Below are 21,873 nucleotides of genomic sequence, written 5' to 3'. Positions count from 1 at the left end.
TGAATAGTTCTACATACCAACGTATAAAATGCTGATCGCTTTTCTTATGCTTTCAAAGAATCCTTCATTACATCATCCACGAGCAACATTTTTGGGGCTAACCAATGAAAAGATAGTCCTGCTGTCTGCAAATAGCATAAGAGCAACGGTAGCTACAGAAAACAACAAGGTAGGAAACACTTTGCACTGAGCTTAAGTTCTTGATTCTCTGCTCATTTGCTGTCTTTCTAACTAGATCCACACGTACAAAGTGTCTCGGCTTTAGAGTAACCCAGCGTATAACCTTTCTGTTGCTTGTTTATCTCTGTATTATAACCCACCTCTAGAGGTATCTTCCTACTTTAAGGGAAGGAAAAAGTATTCAGGGTAAGTGCTGACAGAGAGATGTGAAAAGCATTGTAACTTGAGATTGCATCATAGATGGAGAAGGTATGAATATTACACCTCACATCATCAGTTTGGCTTTAAAGGAGTCATTAAATTCTTTTAAAAATTGTTGGAGCAAATGTTTACTTTTGATGAATGCCTTACCTGGCTTTAGACATTCATTTCAGTAACTGCTATTGTGATTTATTTCTGTAAAGAAAGTATTTTACTTTCTAGTCTTACTAAGAACCTTTTCTGAATTACTTTATTTTTGTAGCATTTAGCTGAAAATATTTTAGAATTCCAGTCCATAGAGTATTACATTTTGATGACAGTTCTTTTGAAAATATTGTTTTTGTTTAAAACTTTAATTTTGTTCCTTAGGTTGCTACCTGGGTGGATGAAACGTTAAGTTCTGTGGCTTCTAAATTAGAACACACTGCACAGACTTATTCAGAACTTCAAGGTGAACGGATAGTTTCTTTACATTGCTGTGCCCTTTACACCTGCGCCCAGCTAGAAAACAGTTTATATTGGTGGTGAGTATCAGGGAGGAGGCTCAGGGAATGCTTTATGTGCATCAGTAGGTGCTTTGAGTAGTGAAATACCAATATGAGAAGATGAGCAAGAGATGACTCTTCAGAGGGGAAGTTTCACTTTGCAGCAAAGTGACATTAAAAATACCTTAAAAGAGAAGTTTACAGAAACAATACATACTTAGTGACTATAATTATGAAATTTTATAGGAATACAAAGTAGAAACAAAAGTCACCTATAATCCTACACCCCAAAGATACAACTACTCTTAATATTTGGTGGTATTTTAGTCTTTCCTTCCTATACATAAATGTGTACTTTGCTTTTATATAATTGAAAACACAGGTTATAGGGTACTTTTTCATTCAACAGTGTTACCTAAAATGTAATTTTAAGGGTTAAGTATAGTCTATGCCTTAGGTATTCTATTAAAAAAGAACTTTAAGTGTATTCTCAGTTGTGTTTTAAGGCATCAGTAAATTTGCATTGGCAGAAATAATATATAGGGAAATCTAATGAAATATAATTATTTGGAATAAAATACCAACTGATGAATTTTCTGTAAGTTTTAATCCTAAAGGTTTAATAAAAATGGACCCAGCTATTATTAAACCTTTGATCAAGTTATAATTAAGAATAAGTTGAACATGTTAATATTCTGAAGCAAAAATATTGGAGAAGGAATATATTTCAGAAGTGCCTAAGTAATAAGTATAATTTCATATTTGTTTGATGGGTTTTTTTGCTGCTTATTTGACCAAGTTATGCCTTTTCTTTTCAGGGGTGTAGTCCCTTTTAGTCAAAGGAAAAAAATGTTAGAGAAAGCTAGAGCAAAAAATAAAAAGCCCAAGTCTAGTGCTGGTATTTCTTCAATGCCGAACATCACTGTTGGTACCCAGGTAAGTGATGAGAATTAATCCTGTTCTAAGGGACATTGTTTCTCTTTCTTCTCCGGTAAGTCCCCTCTAAGCAGTTTTACAAATGAACATCATTTAAAGGACCAGGTTCCGGCAGCATGAATGTGGCATGTCACTTTTTTCAGTAGTCGAGTAACATTTAGAGTCTGCCCCAATGTCAGGAGGTTTCCCTGTGGGGCAGGGTTCCCAGACTTGTCTGGTTATAAGCATTTGGTACTTACATGCTGAGTCTGGAGCCTCTTACCTGAAACGTTCCTTCAGTTTGTCTGGTGGTAGGGCCCAGGCACCATTGTGTTTAACATACATTCCAGATGATTCTTAATGACCAAGCTGTTTACAACATACTGCTCTCTGGGGACGTTATCAGCATGAGACTGGAGGCTTCTTCACATTACCCATGTTTCCACCAGTTTCTGGTTTTTGACTCAGATGGTTTAGGCTCCTACAGGTATCTGTGGAAGGTGATTTTCCTAGTTCCCCAGCTGGCTTCTCAGTTCTTTCCAGGAGTCTGCAGAGTCCATCTTTCTCCAATTACATAGCTGTGTGAGGCTGAATTGTCTTCACGTTCTTGACTCAAAGTAACATCACAGCAGATTGGATGCAGAATCAGACATGGGAATCCAGCTGACTTCTATTAAATCTGACATTAAGAGATTCGTAAAAATGCAAACAGTGCCACTTTTCTCGCTGATTCTTTGAAAATGTATTGTTCATAAAAATTGTTCATATTAATGTGGGGTTTATGACTGTTAAATATATATTTTAAAATTTCTCAGTTTTAACTAATAATATATTACAAACCAGCTATATATGACCCACATGAACAGGAGGTTGTTAGGTTCTCAGTAATGTTTAATAGGGGAGTTTGAGGGCTATTGTAACATGTCTGGTTCATGAGACTCTCAGAGAAGTTTGTGTTCAGGGTAAACTTGATGTTCATATTCATTCTAGCAAGTGCTGCCATGAATGTTTAAGGACTTTATAATCCCTGACACTTAAACAAAGGGCGGGTTTTATTACATAATGTGGAGCTAAGTTCCTCATCTGGCACTTTCATTCATATTACTTTGTTCATGGTATTATATTCTCTGTCTTAAAAAGTTGTCACTATTTTAGCTGTTACTTTTGTCCAAAACCCAGCTGAAATGGAGCTGTTCTTTGTGGCTTTTGTTTTTGCCTTACTCATGGTTGTCTTGTTCTGATCCTCTCTTGGTCTTCCAGCTAGGAAGTTTTCAGCAGTTACCCGCTATTTTGAATATGTCATTCGCTTTAGGCACCTCCCTCTCCTTGGGGCTCCCCTTTTCCTAGTTAGTTCAGAGACTGCTTTCAGGCATTTTCAAAGTTCCTTGTTATAGGGTGGCATTGCTATAGACAGGGAGAGCTGAACAAGTACTTTAAAGATGTGCTGAAGAGAAGCTAATAAAATAGCTTGGCACTAAATTGCCAAAAGATAGCAACATATTAAAATATTTGATGTGGAAGTAAGTTTTTGTATTGAAGTTGTAGAAAACTGGAGGGTTAAGACAGCCACAGGACAAGGAGAGAGAATTGTTACCATCAGAGAGAATTACTGATCATTTAGAGTTTTCAGCTACACATGTATTCATGCCAGAGCTGTTGAGAGAAATGTACAGGCATACCACCTTTTATCGTGCTTTGCAGATACTGTGTTTTTTTACAAATTGAAGGTTTGTGGCAACTGCATCAAGAAGTCAGCACCATTTTCCAACAGGCTCAGATGATGGTTGGCATTTTAGGAATAAAGTATTTTAAAATTAAGGTATATTCTTTTTTTTTTTAAGACATAATGCTATTGCACACCTAATAGACTACAATATATAGTGTAAGCAACTTTTATATGCGCTGGGAAACCAAAAAAATTTGTGAGACTTGCTTTATTGCAATACTGCTGTTTTTGCGGCAGTGTGGGACAGAACCCATGATACCTCTGAGGTATGCTTGTATTTTCATTGTATGTCTTGTTATAAGCTTGACCCTGGATACACACCTCCTGGTCTTTAAGGTGCATTTATTTTTGTTAGAATGCATGTGTCCTGCCACATTTCTCTCTCAGTTACAGCCACCTTTCTTACTGCTCCTCTTTCAGCCTTTAAGCTTTCCACCAGTCTTTTCTGAAAATTTGTGGATGAAACTTCCCTTTAAGTCACAACAAAGCAGGACATACCTTTTTCAAGAAGTTAACTATTAAGAACTATTTATTAGCCTGGCCGGTGTGGCTCGGTGGTTGAGCATCAACCTAGGATCCAGGAGATCGAGGTTCGATTCCCGGTCGGGGCACATGCCCGGGTTGCCGGCTTGATCCCCAGCAGGGGGTGTGCAGGAGGCAGCCGATCAGTGACTCTCTCATCATTGATGTTTCTGTCTCTCTCCCCCTCCCTTCCTCTCTCTAAAATCAATAAAGATTTATTAAAAAAAGAAAAGAAAAAGGAACTGTTCATTAGAGGTTACAGAAGTACCTTAGTGAGATGCAACTATTCTTTGAGGGAACTGAGACTCTGCTAGTATTTTCAGTTCTCATACTTACCAAAAGTATAAATCACCAAAAACCAGGATCTTCATATATGCCACTGTGATGTACATCATAATCACTAGTTATTGGACAACTAAACAATGTCAGTGAGATTGGGCTACTAGAGAATCAAGAGATTTCCAGAAATAATGTTCATGTCATTTTTGGAGCTATCATTAGTGCGTGTGCCAGTGCCACCTTGCAGGTTATTGGTTTCAGGGTGTTCCCTGGCAGTCACAGTGTATAGCTTGTTCACTCCTGAACTCAACTAGATGCTACATTGTCTGTATACTCATTTAATTAAAAGAAAAGTTACATTATCTAGGGAAGCTTCTGGCCTGTAGAAAACAACAGCCTTTGGTGGGAAACAAACATCAATAGATAGGAGGTGCTAGAGCCTATGTAGGGTCGTGAATTAAGAAAATTCAAATTATAAGAAACAGACAAAAATGTGCAGTTGTTTTGTTCACACTTCACTTTTTAAGTTACCTTGTTTGTGTTTTCTTTGCTATTTCTATTGTTTCCTTATAGCAGAATGTCAGAATATTTGCTGCCTGAAATTTTAATTTTTAGCAAATGTGCTAAAATTATTCCTGCTCCTTATTTTGGGAGCACATTTTTTTAATGGAGACCTTTAAGCCTGTGTTTCATCACCCTCTTGGTTGTGTAAGATTGCATTTGGCAAACTGGGGAAGCAATATACTTTTATATATTGTATTTTTATACATGTTTGAAATAACACTTCTAGTTTGTCATCTCCATGGTGACTTTTCTTTTGTTTGCCAGGTGTGCTTGAGAAATAATCCTCTCTATCATGCTGGAGCAGTTGCCTTTTCAATCAGTGCTGGGATTCCTAAAGTGGGTGTCTTAATGGAGTCCGTTTGGAATATGAATGATAGCTGTAGATTTCAACTGAGATCTCCTGAGAGCTTGAAAAGCATGGACAAAGCTAGCAAAACTACCGAGGCTAAGTAAGTACTGTTCCCAACTAACCTTGACTTCACACGGCTTCGTGGTCTGCGCTGTGCATGAAGGGGGTAAGCGAGGGAGACCTGGAGGTGTATCGTGACACAGAAAAGCGCTGGCACGGTGCGTTCTCTCAAGAGCCTCAGGAGTTTGGAGAGGAATTGGAGAAATGTACCGTTTGTTGCTTGGTTAATATTTATATATTGTAGTTGTTCTTGACGTTTAATTGCCAGAATGCCGGTGTGTGGTTCTCCTGTTCTTGTTGTGTTGGTTGAGTATGCCTTTTGCACGTGCTGTGCAGCAGTAACTGTGTTCAGTCTTTCTATGTCAGGTCAACTCCCCCCACCTTTTTTTGTTAATCCTCACCTGAGGATATGTTTTCCATTACTTTTTCAGAGAGAGTAGAAGGGAGGAAGGGAAAGGGAGAAGGAGGGAGAGAGAGGGAGGGAGGGAGGGAGAAACACTGATGTGAGAGAGCCTCATCGACTGGTAGCCTTCTGCACTCACCCTGACGGGGGCTGGGGAGTGAACCTGAAACCCATGTACACGCTCTTTGGTCCGTGGACTTTAGCTCTAACCCCTGGCCAGGGCCCTCTCGCTCTTTAATTATCTTAGTTTCTAACTATCATCTCGCCTGCATCTTGAGCATCGGAAGGATTTTGCAGTTCAAATATGCTGGGAAGGGAACTTCAGTCAAGGATTTGCAAACTTTTGGGTCTGAGGGATATGTGAACAGAAGTAGCCCACATTCTGGGCCTGACTTATGGTTTGGGAGCCAGGTACGCAGATCTTAACACGTGTACTGTTGGAAGCATCTGCTCATCTTTAAAAATATTTGTGTATTATGCCTCCCTTTCCCCCCCGCAACCGATCAGTTTCTCTTTCACATTGATCTTCCCCCTCGCCCCTCTGCCTCGAAAATCAATAAAAACATATCCTTGTGTGAAGATTAAAACAAAAAAGAATCTTTAATAAGCCAAAGCTATTGTAATTTATGTCTCATTAAATTTTGTTTTAGTGTTTGGTCTTGTTGTTAAAAAGTGGTTTATAGATTTTCTCCCTAATTACATTGATTTTTTTTTTTTATCCTAAAAGTAAAAGTAACAAAACACATTTTTATTTTTTATGAAACTTTTTAAGAGAGTTTCAGATATTTTTGATGTGCATAAATAGTATAAATGAAATTACAATGGAATATGCTTTTAAAATTCTTTACATATGAAGTTTTTCAAGATCTTCCTTGAAATTCGCCATCTATATTAATAAATTTAGTAAAAGAACTAAGTGAAATTAAATGTTAAGAAGATAATCATTTTCATGTCTATCTACTCTTTGCAAGCCATTGAAGTGCATTTACTTTAAAGGCATGTAGTGATTAGTCAGGATGGACTTGCTTCCACCACAAGGTATGTATGAGCAGTTCATGTGCTTGCACAGAGCTCTTGACTCTGCTGGTAGAAACAGTCCTGGTTTTCTGTGGACTGTTTTTCTAAACCCAAGTGAGATTCCTGGTGGGGGTAAGGAGATGTCCCTGATTATAATATATACCAGGATGATCTGTATTTAACACATTCTGAATAACAGTGACTTTTCTGACTGAAAATCTACTTCTGCCCTTTAATGAATAAATATACTTGTTTTTACCATCTGCAGAATATTGTGTAGTTTCTATAGTTTTCTTCTTAAGTATAATTAATGAATAACCCAATGAAGAGGGGTAGTTTATTAATTCTGTAATTTCTCAGTTATAGCAGGTGATGGTTCATCACCAGATGGTTCAAGAATAAGTTTTGGTAAACCATTGTGAGTAGAGTTCCTTCTTTGAACTCCAAGAAATTAATCATCTAGTGGGTGTTTTTATTTATTTGCCTTTACCGTTTTTTTCAGTCAAATTGCTGTGTCCACATCAGGGTTCACTGAAATGTGAAGCTTGCTTGCTGGAGGCTTGTGATAAAGCTACGATGATAAATGATGTAGCTTTCATTGTTACTCCTCGATAAGGCTTATCTGAAGCATTGTTCCAAGTTCTTGATAGCTTTATGTGGTATATTTTTCTTTCCTACTTTAAAATAGTACTAAAAAGTTGAAGTAGGCACTGTGTACCTTCTTCAGTACCTTGAGTCCTAAAAATACACCAGTTTGTACAAGTTTTTAGTATTTTATTCCCTTATATAAGAATATACTTGAGTTTTAAAAAGTAAACCATTTGAGCAGTTCCTAGTACTTCTTTTCCCGATTGTAAGGAGAGTCTCCTTTCTGTCCTCAGGCCTGAAAGCAAGCAGGAGCCGGTGAAGACGGAAATGGGCCCGCCGCCGTCGCCCGCGTCCACGTGCAGCGACGCGTCGTCCATCGCCAGCAGCGCGTCCATGCCTTACAGTAAGTCGGCCCGCTGCTCGCCAGGCCTGTCCTCGCTCCAGGCGGCCCCTACCAGTTTTAATCTCTGTTTTTAGAAATTGTGTTTCTACTGGTTTGATTTTGTGTCCTTGCCACTTTATTTAAATGAAAAAATACTATTTACAGCATTGACTATTGCTGCTGTTTTTGAGCCTTGTGGTTTCTTGCGGCATGTAAAACGCATCTCAGTGACAGGCGGGAATAGCTACCCCCGGCTAGACCTCTGCGCCGCTTTGCTGAGGATGTTACTGTAAATTGCCTATGGCTCTGTCACAACTTTTGCTCAGATTGGGTAGCATTTTGCAGCTGAAATGGAAAGTTAGACTTTACCAGCTATGTGACAGTTGTAAGAGCAGCCCAGCACGGCTTGCTTTTCCAGGAGCTGTGTAGACAGCCCTGACCTTGACGGTCCAGAGTAGCTTTGCGTGTCTTCCTCGCAGGCGGTGGCGGCACTGTGGTTAGGCGAGCGGCAGGCCGGGCTGTTTCTCCCGAATTCCTCGGGAGGCGCGGCCCGGGAGGCCCTGCTTGCCACGCAGCAGTCCGTGCCGTTAGTTTAGGCGCCTCAGTGCGTAGCCCTTACCGTGACTGCCTGTCCATAGATCTAGATGAGCTCCGGGGTCTCCCGCGCGTTTTCTTTTCGGTACTTACGTTTTGTTGTTGCCTAAGAACGCCGCCGCTCCACGCCCGCCCCGAAGGAGGAGGAGAAGGTGAACGAGGAGCAGTGGTCGCTGCGGGAGGTCGTGTTCGTGGAGGACGTGAAGAACGTTCCCGTGGGCAAGGTGCGCTCGCGGCTCTTGGCAGTGGAGCTCTAGCAGCCGTGAGGGTGTTGGGGACCCGGGCATCTGGGTGGCGAGCTCTCAGCTCTTGTCTCAAAGCTGCTGTGTTTTCACCGTGAGCCCCAGCCCTTAATTGCATGCGGGTATCTCCTCTGCGGGACAGATGAGCAGGTGGTTATGATGCCTCTCCACGCACATTTATACTGTGTTGCTTCTTAAGAAAATGTTACTTTGGAATAATTTTAGATGAAAAGAGAGAAATTACTTTCTGATAGAGTCCATTCTTTGGAACTATAAGACAGTCCTAATGGAGATCATCTTCCATGACATTTAAAAATCTTACTACTCTAAGTCACCTTCCATTTTCTCTCCCCTTCTTTCTGGAGAGCATCCTACCTTCTAGGAAACCTAGTAGTAGAGTGCCAACTGGAATGTCATTGTTTCCCCTTTCTCTCCACATCTACCTAAAACCAAAATGGATCTATACCTGTAGAACATCTGCTGAGTAACCGTTTTCCTGATTGCCTATTAATTTCTGAATTGTGATGGTCTTTCGCTTGTTCCTTAAGGAGCAAGTAGATACACCACCCTCTGCAGTTTACAAAGACCTTTTGCACACTCTAGTCTGTTTGATTCTTAAAATAGAACTGTAGCTTATGGGCAGGTATTTTCTTCTGAGAAGATCACACCGGCTCAAAATCACAAGCAGTAAATAGCAGAGGTGGGACTCGGGTGTTCTGGTTTCAAGTCCTGTGCTTGTCTTTCTGTGCATTATTGACTGTCTACCTGTGTTGTCCAATATGGCAGCCTCTGGCTGTATGTGTGGCTAATTAAATTTAGTAAAATTAAACAGCATTAAAGCCAGCTGCTCAGCCACATTAACTCTTAATTCATGTGCTTAGTAGCCACTAACGGCTGTCATATTGGACAGTGCAGGTCTAATAAAACATACCATCATGCAAAAGTTCTTCAGCACAGCAGGCTCTAAGCTAATACAGAAGAGTTTTGGGAGGACTTTGTGGGTTATACCTGATTTTTTCGTGGATTGCTAAGCATCCCCAGAACTGTAGTCACTGGCTCTGCGGGAAAATAAGCCTTGAGTAATAGAACCAACAACAAAGCTTTGGTGAGTCTGTTCAGGTTAGTTTCATAACTTGGTGATTATTAAACATAAGGAATTAAATGTCTCAGTGTTAAATTAATTCAGTGAATACCATTTGCATATTCATTTCATTTAGATTATTAATTTGAGCACATTTACCTGTATTTCTAGGTGCTAAAAGTGGATGGTGCCTATGTTGCTGTAAAATTTCCAGGAACGTCCAGTAATACAAACTGTCAGAGCAGCTCGGGCTCCGATGCAGACCCTTCTTCTCTCCTGCAGGATTGTAGGTTACTGAGAATCGATGAACTGCAGGTAAGAGTAGAGGACTCACTCAGGGGTGAATATTGGGACTGATGCCTTGAGGGTGTTACGGGATTTGAGAGCAGAACTTTTGTGTCATGCAGGTTGTCAAAACGGGTGGAACACCGAAAGTTCCTGACTGTTTCCAAAGGACTCCTAAAAAGCTTTGTATACCTGAAAAAACAGAAATATTAGCAGTGAATGTAGATTCCAAAGGTAAAGATTCCACAAGTTTTTCATCTGGCACACACTATATTGCCTTAACATTGTGCAGCAAATGAACAGAATGGTTTGAGGCATTTCAGAGTTTTTAGTCCCTTTGTGTGATGTCACGGAATAAAACGTATTTGTTGGAATTGATTTACAAATGTGAACAGAGAAGTCAAAATTTGGTAGTGCTTATTGGAGATGACTAAAGATACGTAATAATTTGTTTACATTTATATGTTTCTGAAGGTGTGCATGCTGTTTTGAAGACTGGAAATTGGGTACGGTACTGTATCTTTGATCTTGCTACAGGAAAAGCAGAGCAGGAAAACAATTTCCCCACAAGCAGCATTGCTTTCCTTGGTCAGAATGAGAGGAATGTAGCCATTTTCACTGCTGGACAGGTACAGAGGCTTATGTTTGCTTTTGAAAGGTGACATGACAACATTGCCATTTATGTGATGCTTAGGGTCTGGCTCTAGTTTGCTTGTTATTAAACGATTGAAGAATTTAGATTTTTCAGCACATTTGAACACTATGTTTCTTATTCGGTCATTATTACTAATACACACACACACATAATCTAATTTTAAAATGATACCTGTTGTGAAACTCAGAGGTACAGTTTTGAATTGGTAACCAAATTCTATTGTTTTCTCTCTCACAGGAGTCTCCCATAATTCTTCGAGATGGAAATGGTACTATCTACCCAATGGCCAAAGACTGCATGGGAGGAATCAGGGACCCGGATTGGCTTGATCTTCCACCTATCAGTAGTCTTGGAATGGGTGTGCATTCTTTAGTAAACCTTCCTGCCAATTCAACAATCAAGAAGAAAGCTGCTATTATCATCATGGCTGTAGAGGTAATGTGGCTTTGGAAACTACTTGATGCTTGAATTCAGAAGACACGAGTTCAGGGAAACAGTCTTGAATAATCGTTCATTGCCCCTCCCTACAGGAGCTAATAGTCTATTAGGACAAGAGAGATGAGTAAACCAGTGGTTAAATGCAGTTTAAATGTTTGAGGCATACACAGTGTGGTGACATACAAATCAGACTGTGACTGTAGAGAAGGCTTCTCTGAGGAGGTGATGCCTGTACAGAGCTCTGAGTAATCAGAGGGGTGTCCTGGACACAAGATGAAGGGGGACGTATTCTCGCAGGCATTGGAGGTCACGTGTATGTTCTTTCGTGTTTGTTTTGGCTGATCCTCACCCAGGATATTTTTTGCATTGAATTTTAGAGAGTAGAAGGGAGGGCCAGGGGAGAGAGAGAAGCATCCATGTGAGAGAGACACATTGATTCGTTGCCTCTGGAACAAGCTCCCGCTGGGGCCAGGGATCTAATGTGCCACCCAGGTATGTGCCCTTGACTGGGAATCGATTCGAGCCCGCTACCTTTTGGTGCGTGGGCTGACCGTGGAGCCACTAACCATGGAGCCACACAGCTAGGGCATGCACATTCTTTTAATAGAACCAAAAGGTACGGCTCATAAAGATTAGTGAGTGGCACTGATAAACCTGGAGAAAGGCACTAGGGTGTCTTGTGTGCTAACCTAAGGGGTGTGAGAGTTCCCCTGGAAGCTAGGAGGAGAAGGAATTTAAGCTGGCTTTTCACCAGGAAAATTAGCTGTTGACAGGGGACAGAAGTTCAGAGGCCAGATAAAAAGGCCAGTACAGTCATCCAGTGAGAAACAAAGCTTGAACTCCTGGAATGAGGAAGAGGGGTAGATTTGAGAGATTAAGGAAGGAGAAACTATGAAGCTTGATGACTGGGTGCCAGCAGTAAATGAAAGGAAGGAGTTGCACCCTTCTGGTGTGGGTGTGGTTGACACAGAGAGGAAACTGAAGGAGGAACCAGAGGGAGGAGGAGGAGTTCATTTTGAACATGTTGCTAATTTGTTAGATGCGTAGGTAACACCTTTGGAAGTTGGAGCAATGTGAGCAGAGATTGAGCTGATTGGACCCAGAGAGGATCACTGCTGACATGCTGGGAGTACTTGGGGGACGGGGGAAGTAGGGAGGCCTGATAGGAGGCTGTTAAAATAATCTAGGGGAGGTGGTGATGGCTTGGCCCAGGAGGTAGTTGTGATTCAGAAGTGATTAGATTCTGGATGTACTAGATCTGTTTTAAAGTGGAGCCAACAGGATTTGCTTATGGGTAAGTAGAGGGTGCTGAATAGAGGAGGCGAGAGGGTGACCCGGTTTGGAAAAATGAAATCTCCATCGTGGAGATGAAGACTAGTGATGAAGCACGCTCGGGGGTGGGGTGTGATACCAGGAGTTTTGTTCTGGACTTGTTAGATTTAAGGTGCCTTTCAGATGTCCAAGAGGATTTGGTGCATAGAGAGGTAGATGTGTAAGTCTGAAGACCAGGAGAGAGAGGACCAAGCTGGAGAAATACACTTAGGAGGGGTTAGTATGTTATCTGTGATGTTTAAAGGAACTGTGATGAAATTACCTAGTTTATGGAGAAACGGCCTAAGGACTCAGCCATGGGAATAGACCCAGCATTTAAGTGCCAGGAGGATCATGAGGAACCTGCGTGAGGGACTAAGAAGGAGCATTGACCGGGTTTGGAGGAAAACTAGAATGGGTGTTGTCTTGGTCTCCAATTCATTGTAGCTCCTGCTACTTAAAATTTATTGCTCTGAGTCCAAATGTTGCTGCCATTTATTTATTACACAGTTTGTGTTCTCTTTTTACAACCAGCCTCCTCCACTCATTTATATCACTTCAGATGCTTCTACAGGCATTTGATTCTGTGACCCCTTCACTTTGTCAGCTTCTCAAGGGTAAAGATAAAATGTGTCTTCATCCCACAGGTAGGGGTAAAGTATGTTATCATTTATCTTTGTATCTCAGGACTTGGTGCATAGTAGATCTGCAAGAATTATTTTAGTGAACGCTCCTCTCCCTGCCTTTTGCTATAAGAATAAGTGAAAAATGCAGCATACAGTGATGCAGAGTAAACTTCTTTGCTTGTAACTCAGCGAGTGTGGTGTTGATACTCACAGTGAGAGTCCGTGTCCAGTCCAGCAGGTTGGAGATGGAAGTTCCCTGCAGAGTAGCTGCTTCCAACCAGATGGCTGGCTGATTGCTTGAAAACACTGTATCACAGTGATGTGCAGCAGAATATCTTGATTTTCTTCACTTTTAAAAGTACTGTGCTACTTACTCTTTGGATAGACTTTGACATATTTTCTCAACATACTGATCAGTTGATATGTCACCAGACTCTTGGGCAAGGTTAGTCTTATGTGGCCCACCTCGTACTCTTAAACGGGAGATTGTAGTTTATGGGGCTACCTCAGAGTCTTAGTTTTAATTCCATCACAGAATGGTCTAGCATACGTAGCAGGTCCTGGGAATAGTCTGAGTTTAGTGGAAGGAATGGGCTATTTAGGCAGTTGGGGGAGGTAGCAGGTGGTTCAGATGCACCTTTCTCCTCTCTTCCCTTTGTATATCCACACTCTTCCCACCTGCTTTCTTCCAGCAGTTTCTGATTCTTGTTAAAATGAACAATATTACTTGTTTTCCAAAACTAATACTTCATGTTCATTCCATTAAATATTTCATAAGTATAGTTTTACTTTCTGAAAGAAGTCCATTTGAACTTCCTGGTATGTTCATGCTGTGGCTTAGTCCCTAAGTTCAGGCTGCTATAGATAGAGTGGCTTATAAACAACAGAAATTTCTCTCTCACATTTCTGGAGGCTGGAAGTCCAAGGTTAAGGTGTGGGCAGATTTGATGTCTGGTGAGGGCCTACTTTACCCTCACAAGGTGAAAGGGTGAGCTTGGGTTTCTTGAGCGTTTAAGTGCATTAATCCCATTCTGTCCAAAGTCTGTCCAAATTGATGACCTAATCACTTCCCAAAGGTCCCACCGCCAAACACCACCACACTGGGCGTTAGATTTCAGCATTTGAATTGGAGGACGGGGACACAGATAGTCTATAGCATGCTGTTTCTCTGGTGGTTAATGGTGTACTCTGTGCTTTATCATTGTTACCATGTTGTTGATGACGAAGTATGTTCGTTGTCATGTTTGGGGGATTGCATATGCCGTGATTTCTGGGGTGTTAAAGGTTTTGGTTTTCATGTGCCCCACAGTGTGATGCATCCTTTAAGAGGATGTGAGTAGGCTTGAAATAAAACGTATGCTCTTTGCTTAATTGATTAACAGTACTAACTAGGGTTCTAATTCGGCAGTTACATACTGCTTAGATAGTGTAAACCAGGGGTTGGCACAATATGGCCTGCAGGCCAAATCCAGCCACTACCGTTCAGTTATCCATTGCATATTATATGGCTGCTTTCCCACTGTAGCCACAGAGTCGAGGTTGTTGAAAAGCTGTCAATATTTACTGATTCTTTACAGAAAATTTACCCACCTTTTCCATTCCTGTTGATTGTATACTCTATTTAAAGGGCACCCTTAAGTTCGGCTCCTTTTGCCAGGCTACCTGAAATTGTCTTTACTTATTTGCAGAGCTGATTATATTATTTTGTTGGCCATGAGAAATTTTTGATGGGTAATGTTTCAAATTTATTGAAGATATTTTCCTTAATTTGTCTGAGCACAGAAACAAACCTTAATGCAGCACATCCTACGCTGTGACTACGAGGCTTGTCGACAATACCTTATGAATCTTGAGCAGGCAGTTGTTTTAGAGCAGAATCTACAGATGCTACAGACATTCATCAGCCACCGATGTGACGGAAACCGAAATATTTTGCATGCTTGTGTGTCCGTTTGCTTTCCAACAAGCAATAAGGAGACTAAAGAAGAAGAGGGTGAGATGAAACCTATGTCGAAGTCTTTAATAGGAATTTTAGGCAATTTTGAAAATAGAACAACTATTAAAGGAAAGAAAAAGAAATCACTATAAAGAATTTACGTTACTTTTACTTTGTTTCGTAAAGTCTAGGAGTTTTGGCATTCTCAGAAGGTAAAAATTCCAGTCTTCTTGCTAGGATTGAGTGTGTGACAATAGGAAATAAAAGTTTAATCAAATGTGTTTTTGTTGTTTTGAGTTCTAGTCTCTGTGATATATACAAACCGCATGTGTAATACTTTGTGGGCTTCGCTGATTGTATAATTGCAGATGACTGTTAATACCATGGGAGTTATTTAGCAGAGTGAAGGCAATTTACATTAAGGCAACAACCTTATCCCAATTTTCAGAATGTAGAGGGAAAAGAACCTAATAAATTGTTAGATGTTTTTGGAAAAGTAAATTAGTATTTTTGCCTTAAATTTTTGTTGAATGAAGGGGGAAACTGGAAACCTAAAGTGCAACTGTGTAATTCATGTTTTTCCTTATTTTGGATTCTGCCAATATCTAGTAGCCACATTTTGAACAGTGGTTTGAGTAAGCAGTATATAAATCAGGATTGAGGGACCGATGTGAGTCTTTTTCTTCCTTAGTAATGAAAGCTATTTCATTCTATTTAGAAATGACCATATTTTTGACCTTTGGGGGCTGAAAAGTAAGGCAGAATAAAGAAATAATTCATATATTAAAGGTCATACATAATTCAGTCTACCTTAAGTGTTTATTGCTCTTGGGAGGAAAACTTTATTATCTCTAGTATGTGAATTAGAGCACTAAAATGCATAGCAGTTAGCATTTAATGGCCTGTACACACTCAATCTTAGTTACTTTTGAAGTTTAAGTTGACCCTAATTTTTTCTCTCCTGTTTCAGAAGCAGAGCGCTCGGAAAGAAACACGTTTGCTGAAAGGCTTTCCGCTGTTGAGGCGATTGCAAATGCAATATCCGTTGTTTCAAGTAATGGCCCGGGTAATCGGGCTGGATCATCAAGTAGCCGAAGGTAATGTGATTTTTACCAGGAAAATTTAATTGGCAGAAACATCCAAGTACAGAAATAAATGTATATCTTACCTGTCATTTGCATGAATTGGTGGGTCATTTTGTTTTGTTTTTGTTCCTCCCAATAGCACGCTGGGAAAAATATCTGATAATATCTACTTAGAATTTAAGTGTAGAACAGTAGGACCTAGGATGCTCCAAAAATCTGAGATAAATTAGATAAGTATTTCAAACTTGATTCTTTGAATATGTTTTAAATGTATTATTTTTGTTTCCTAGGAAGTTATTTTCTTTAGTTGGAGAGCAACTAATAACAGTAATTGAAAGAACCTCAATCTTTTATTTTGAGATTACTTATTTAGGTTAATTTCTCAGATATCCAAATGATCTGGGAAGAAATGAAAGGCTGGTGTGTATTATGAGTATTTGGTATTACAAATTTTCAGGCTTTCTGAGTTGTGGGATGGATAAACCTTAATAACACATTGATAGTTACTAGTGTTTGGCTAGGTGACGAATATAAAGAATTCAGGATATAGTTGTATTTCTGAAGAAAAGTACATTTATATTAGACATGACAGCCAGAATTCATGTATACTTGATAGATCATTAAGGGAAGCACTGCTCACTGTGCTAATGTGATAGTTGTAAAGTCTACTGAGAAGAATCTCTGCCTGTTTTCGGTTCCATACTCAACTTTCCCTTTAAAAATGAGTCTTCTAAAATTGGTACCAACTTGATAGCGTCCCACGTTCAAAAACATCCTGAAGTGAGATTTATCAAAAAACTATTTTGGTTCACCAAATTATAACTTAAAACAGTACAAAAACATTATGTAGACTATACAGAATGGAAATGATGACCAGCCTGTTTGTTTAGGATTGCACTAAGCAGACAAAGTATTTGGTCTAAAATGGAGAGCAACTTAAATTCTTCATGAAGAAATTAGTGTCTGAATTATTTCAGGTCTTTCATTTCCTCAGGGAAAATACAGGTGCAAATCAAGTTGGACTCTGATATGATTGGTCCAATGCCAGTGCTGCCATCTTTTTTTCATATAGGATTATTTTGAAGGCAAAGACTAAAAGGAGCTTCAAGAGTGGGCGATGTGTTGCTCACAGAAATAATTTGCAGAGTAAGCTCCTTTGAGGCATTTGCCGAAGATTTCACTGCAGTGCTCTTCCCCAGTTCAAACTCAGGGCTGCCGATTGAACAGATGAAAGCACAGGAGTCTTACTATCCACGCCGGGCAGTAGGAAGTCCACAGACTCTGCTTCATTGACGTGAAACCCTCCTCTAGCCTACCATGGATTTTCTAGGCGATGCCCCTTGATGAGTATGCAGGCTGGGATTCATGAGCTGTAAGCTCAAAACTGATGCAGTTGCAATGTTGACTGGAGTTCTGTTAAATGCCTTCAGATGATGATTTGACTCAGAAGTTTTGTTATGTGACTCGATAGTTCCTGAGTACAAAGGGCAGATTTAGTGGAGAGCTTGATTGATGCATCTGATTGCAGGTGTATGTGCTCTAGAGATTGTTAATCTGGAAGACACGTGACCTTCGCTTTTTTGTCACAGTGGTATGTTTGAACATGACTGGATTCTAAGGCTTCTGTAGCATGGATATAACGTGCTTACAAAGAGGAGATTACATCATGCTTGAATTCTTCCATATTGTCAGAAAATACGATGACTTCCAGGCAAGCCCACACGAAGAAATGTCAAAACCCTGAATCTTAGCAGCCAAGGTGGTATCTCCTCAGTGTTGTCCTCAGCCACTGAGGATACAGGTGAATCTTCATGAATTGTGTACAACATCTTGAAGAATAATTTTCTTTTTTTTGTTTTTTTGTTTTTGTTTTTAAAGAATCTGTATGAGGAGCTGGGCATTGTACTTAAAAGTGTTCCCAAGACCTAATGAAGAAAAGAGGTTAAGGACAACTTTTTAAATGACAAGGAATGGTCCCCTCATTTAATATTGAATTGACTACATCACAACCACCAAGTTGGGAGTTTGAAAGTTCGAGATGAGACTATGATCTCCATTTATCTTCCTTTATTATTAATCTACTCTAAGCTAGAGGTGGGAGAATAACCCACATGTTTCGTTTGGCCTGTGCAATGTTAAATTTTTCCTTTACAATTTGAATGCTTTTAGATGAGCGTGGACACCTCTAGTTTGCCCTTGCTCCCTACTTCTTACACCTGCCTGCCCTTTCCTTGATTTATTTTATCTTCCGGGCCCAGGAGGCATTGAGTTTGTGACCCTGGTGTAAGCCTTGATAAGCCCAAAACATGCATTTATTCTTCAGGTCATTTGCAGTGCCTCCCAATTACTGCTGAATTTTTTCCTCTTGTGTGTGTTTTGAGGAGGGCACATTAGGATACCAAGTGTCTATGTTGAGCCTAATTGAAATTGTATAGGAGCGTCACAGTATGGACAGTCACCCTGGTGTGTGCTGTTACTGTGAGCCTGCATTCTCATGGGTGATGTCTTTGGACAGGAACGTGACTTCAACGGAAATAATCACTGTGACCCGCTCCCTCCATGTTGTAAAAACCGAGTCTTAAGCTTTCTAAATTAGGAGGGAGAAGACATTGACACTGTAAAAGAATTAACCATAGTTGTTTTTTTAATACACTTGTCAAAAAATTACATTTTTGTTGATTTCAGAGAGAGGAAGGGAGAGGGAAACATCAGTGATTAGAGAGAGTCATTGATCGGCTGCCTCCCGCACACCCCATACTAGGGATCGAGCCCACGACCCAGCCATGTGCCCTGGCTGGGAATCAAACCGTGACCTTCAGGTTCATGGAGCGATGCTCAACCACTGAGCCACACCGGCTGGGCAGCTATAGGTAGTTTTAAACAGTGAATACTATAGTAACTAAGATACTATTTGAGACATTAAAATTTACTCCAGAGTCTTCCAAAGAATGTTTCTGTTCCCAAAGATACATCATCATGCAAAAGCCTTGTAAAATAGACATGTTCCTGAAAGTAGTCCCTAGAAGAAATTCTTGTAAATGCTTTACAAATAGAAATTTACTTATGAATTTGAATATGTATTATTAAGGAAAGACACATTTACTCTTGATTAAATAATCATAATTAGAGATTCAAACATTAATAAAATCTTTCTAGGTTACTTATTTGTAGACATCACGATGCTCACTTGGTAAGGCGTTAGGTCTTTCACATCAGAAGTGTCGTATCTTTGGGATTAAATCTGCAAAGGAAGATGAAATCCCTTATGTGTTGCCTGGCCCTTAATTGAATTTTTACTCTATTCATTTAGAAGCTCTAAATTGTATGTGAGTTGAAGGGATTTGCCTCGTGTGCTTTCTCTCAATTGCTGTTAGTTATTAATGTATTAATTCTGTAGCCTTTACAAGCTTTTTTCAGAGGTGCAGGTTTTTGTGTGGGTAGGTAGTTACCGGCTCCCTCACAGGGACGGTGCTGGATTCTTTTCCTTCTTAGTTGTGGGCACATCTGTGCAGTATTTTTTTTTTATAGTGGGAAAAATATATCACGCCCAGACATTAATCTAACAACACACTTTACAAGCTCCAGTTTCATTCATTAATTTCCTTGTGATGCAAGTTTTACTGTAAAAGAAAAAACTTAAAAAATAAATCTAAATTGGTCTTTGTTTTAAAACTACTTACTCTGTGAATATTCAGTTGCTTTGAGATCACAGAAAGGGATTTAGGGGCTAAATCAGTCCCTAGTTCTGTGTTTATCAGTCTGCTTGCTGATGTCTGTTATTAAACTTAGTTCTTACTGATAATAAATGGGACAGAAAAATTTTTTGTTTTAATATTCAGCTACTCATTTGTCTTAACTGTATGAAAGATTATTTTCTACTCTTACTTCACTGCAACTTTTGTGCCCTGTGCTTAAGTTTGTGCGGGAGCTCAGTATAGTGGTTTTAGTGCTGAACTGGGTACTAGGAGCCCCCAGTTTGATTTCTGTCCCTCACTGACTTACTCTGTGATTCCGGAATTGGCATTTGTACTTCTGCCCTTGCTCGGAGCATTTGCTTGTAGAACAAACTTTGATCTCACATGAGAAGTGCTGTGCACCTTGTCAGTGCCTTTAGTCGTGGTAGTGAGTTTTGATTTCGTCCATGTTTTTCCAGTTTGAGGTTACGGGAAATGATGAGACGTTCATTGAGAGCGGCTGGTTTGGGTAGACATGAGGCTGGAGCTTCGTCCAGTGACCATCAGGATCCAGTTTCACCCCCCATAGCTCCCCCGAGTTGGGTTCCTGACCCTCCTGCGATGGATCCTGGTAAGATCTGTTATTTTATTTAGTTTTTAACAAAAAGAGAAGGGTATGAAACAAGGGAAATTGAGCATTTTAAATGGGATATTGAAAAATCTGAAATATTTATAAGTAGCATAATGTGTATTATAACCAATTTAGTTGTAAAGATTTGGTTTAAGGGGTTTGTAATTTAAAAATTAAAATTCTGGAAACTCTTGTCAGGTATCCCTTTTTTATTGAAATATTTCCATACTGGTAAGAAGCTACCTAGTAATACATCAGGATAAATCAATAAATTACCCTAGTGGATTCCTTCTCTTATAGTTAGGAAGAGAAGTTTATACTTAAACCTCTGCCTGATTTGTTGTTTGGCTTGCACAGAAGAGCCTTAAGGCCAGTTAAGAGAACATGTTAGGGATATGTTGCCTATAATGATATACATCCTGCCATTCTGTTTACTGAAAGATGGTGACATTGATTTTATCCTGGCCCCTGCTGTGGGATCTCTTACCACAGCAGCCACTGGCACCGCTCAAGGACCAAGCACCTCCACCATTCCAGGTGAGAATCTGTACTTTATTTGTTTAGGCATTTGGAAGATAAAATTATGAACACACTTTGGAAATGGCTTTTACAGATCCACACTTTATCTCAAGGAGACTCTCCTTGGCTTGAAAAATATCTGATTCTCTGAATTATCTTCCATGTGTCAGTGAAATTGTGGTGTGTGTACATACATTTCACCAGTTGAGATTTGTAAAAGGTGTTAATGTGTTTAAATTCTCTTTAATGAAGTTATTTATTCCACTAGAAAATTTTTCTGGTGGTTTATTTAATAGATAGTTGGTATGTTATTCCAGTGTATTCTTTCACTGTCTTGTTTATGCTTGTTACCGAATGGATCTGCTTAATTACAGGTCCCTCCACAGAGCCATCTGTAGTAGAATCCAAGGATCGAAAAGCCAACGCTCATTTTATATTAAAACTGTTATGTGACAGTGTTGTTCTGCAGCCCTATCTACGGGAACTCCTCTCTGCCAAGTAAGTTTCATATACTTTGGGTAAGAAGATTCAGCTTAGCTCCGTTTAAGTTGATCTTGCAGCATAGGACAATTATTTCATGTGAATTTAAAATAATTTATCAGAACCCAGCATTGTAGTCCCTCTGTTACTACGCTGTCTTCAGTGAAAGGTGCTTTCTCCATAAAATACAGTGCACATTGAATGAATATAAAGTGATTTTATGTTAGCTTGATTTGAGTGTAATATGTTAAATAGATCACAGTGTTTTATTCTCAAATGTGAATCTGTAAATTAGTTTTCTACTACTGCCACCTGGAGAACTTTAAAAATTACACAGCTTCTTCCCCCAAGCTCTACACTAGAAGTATGACTCTGGGTCTGGGATGGGAACTGGAATCTGTATTTTAAAACTGTGTGATGATTCTGATAGTTGCCTTGGAAATCTTTTTGGCTTGCAGAATGCATCATCATGAGACTATGCAGAGTTTTTGATAAGTATTCTGTGGTAAATGCTCATTAGCTGTTAATAGATCATATCTCTGCTTTCAGCATGATTGTGTATCTTTCTTTACATGCTCATAACATTTTTATAAAAACTAGCCATTATCTCCCGGCCGGGTGTGGCTCAGCGGTTGAGCGCTGACC

General features: G+C 39.8%; 1 protein-coding gene across 8 annotated transcripts in view; it reads left to right on the top strand.

Annotated features, from left to right (window-relative positions):
- Window positions 1-21,873, top strand: part of UBR5 (ubiquitin protein ligase E3 component n-recognin 5) — a 104,147-nt gene that overhangs the window by 43,919 nt on the left and 38,355 nt on the right. For 7 of the 8 annotated variants that reach the window (XM_081116339.1, XM_081116338.1, XM_081116336.1 and 4 more), the window contains exons 11-25: window positions 59-169; window positions 751-905; window positions 1,685-1,802; window positions 5,137-5,321; window positions 7,583-7,692; window positions 8,377-8,489; window positions 9,760-9,903; window positions 9,996-10,107; window positions 10,348-10,502; window positions 10,766-10,963; window positions 14,686-14,896; window positions 15,810-15,936; window positions 20,078-20,229; window positions 20,671-20,766; window positions 21,123-21,246. In XM_081116339.1, coding sequence (XP_080972465.1) covers window positions 59-169; window positions 751-905; window positions 1,685-1,802; window positions 5,137-5,321; window positions 7,583-7,692; window positions 8,377-8,489; window positions 9,760-9,903; window positions 9,996-10,107; window positions 10,348-10,502; window positions 10,766-10,963; window positions 14,686-14,896; window positions 15,810-15,936; window positions 20,078-20,229; window positions 20,671-20,766; window positions 21,123-21,246 — 2,111 coding nt within the window. The remainder of the gene's footprint in view (window positions 1-58; window positions 170-750; window positions 906-1,684; window positions 1,803-5,136; window positions 5,322-7,582; window positions 7,693-8,376; window positions 8,490-9,759; window positions 9,904-9,995; window positions 10,108-10,347; window positions 10,503-10,765; window positions 10,964-14,685; window positions 14,897-15,809; window positions 15,937-20,077; window positions 20,230-20,670; window positions 20,767-21,122; window positions 21,247-21,873) is intronic. The other variant, XM_081116335.1, reaches the window with a different exon arrangement.

The sequence above is a fragment of the Miniopterus schreibersii genome (assembly GCF_964146895.1).
Source record: "Miniopterus schreibersii genome assembly, chromosome: 17".
In the NCBI taxonomy this organism is placed as follows: domain Eukaryota; kingdom Metazoa; phylum Chordata; class Mammalia; order Chiroptera; family Miniopteridae; genus Miniopterus; species Miniopterus schreibersii.
This window is presented reverse-complemented; position numbering and strand designations above follow the sequence as displayed.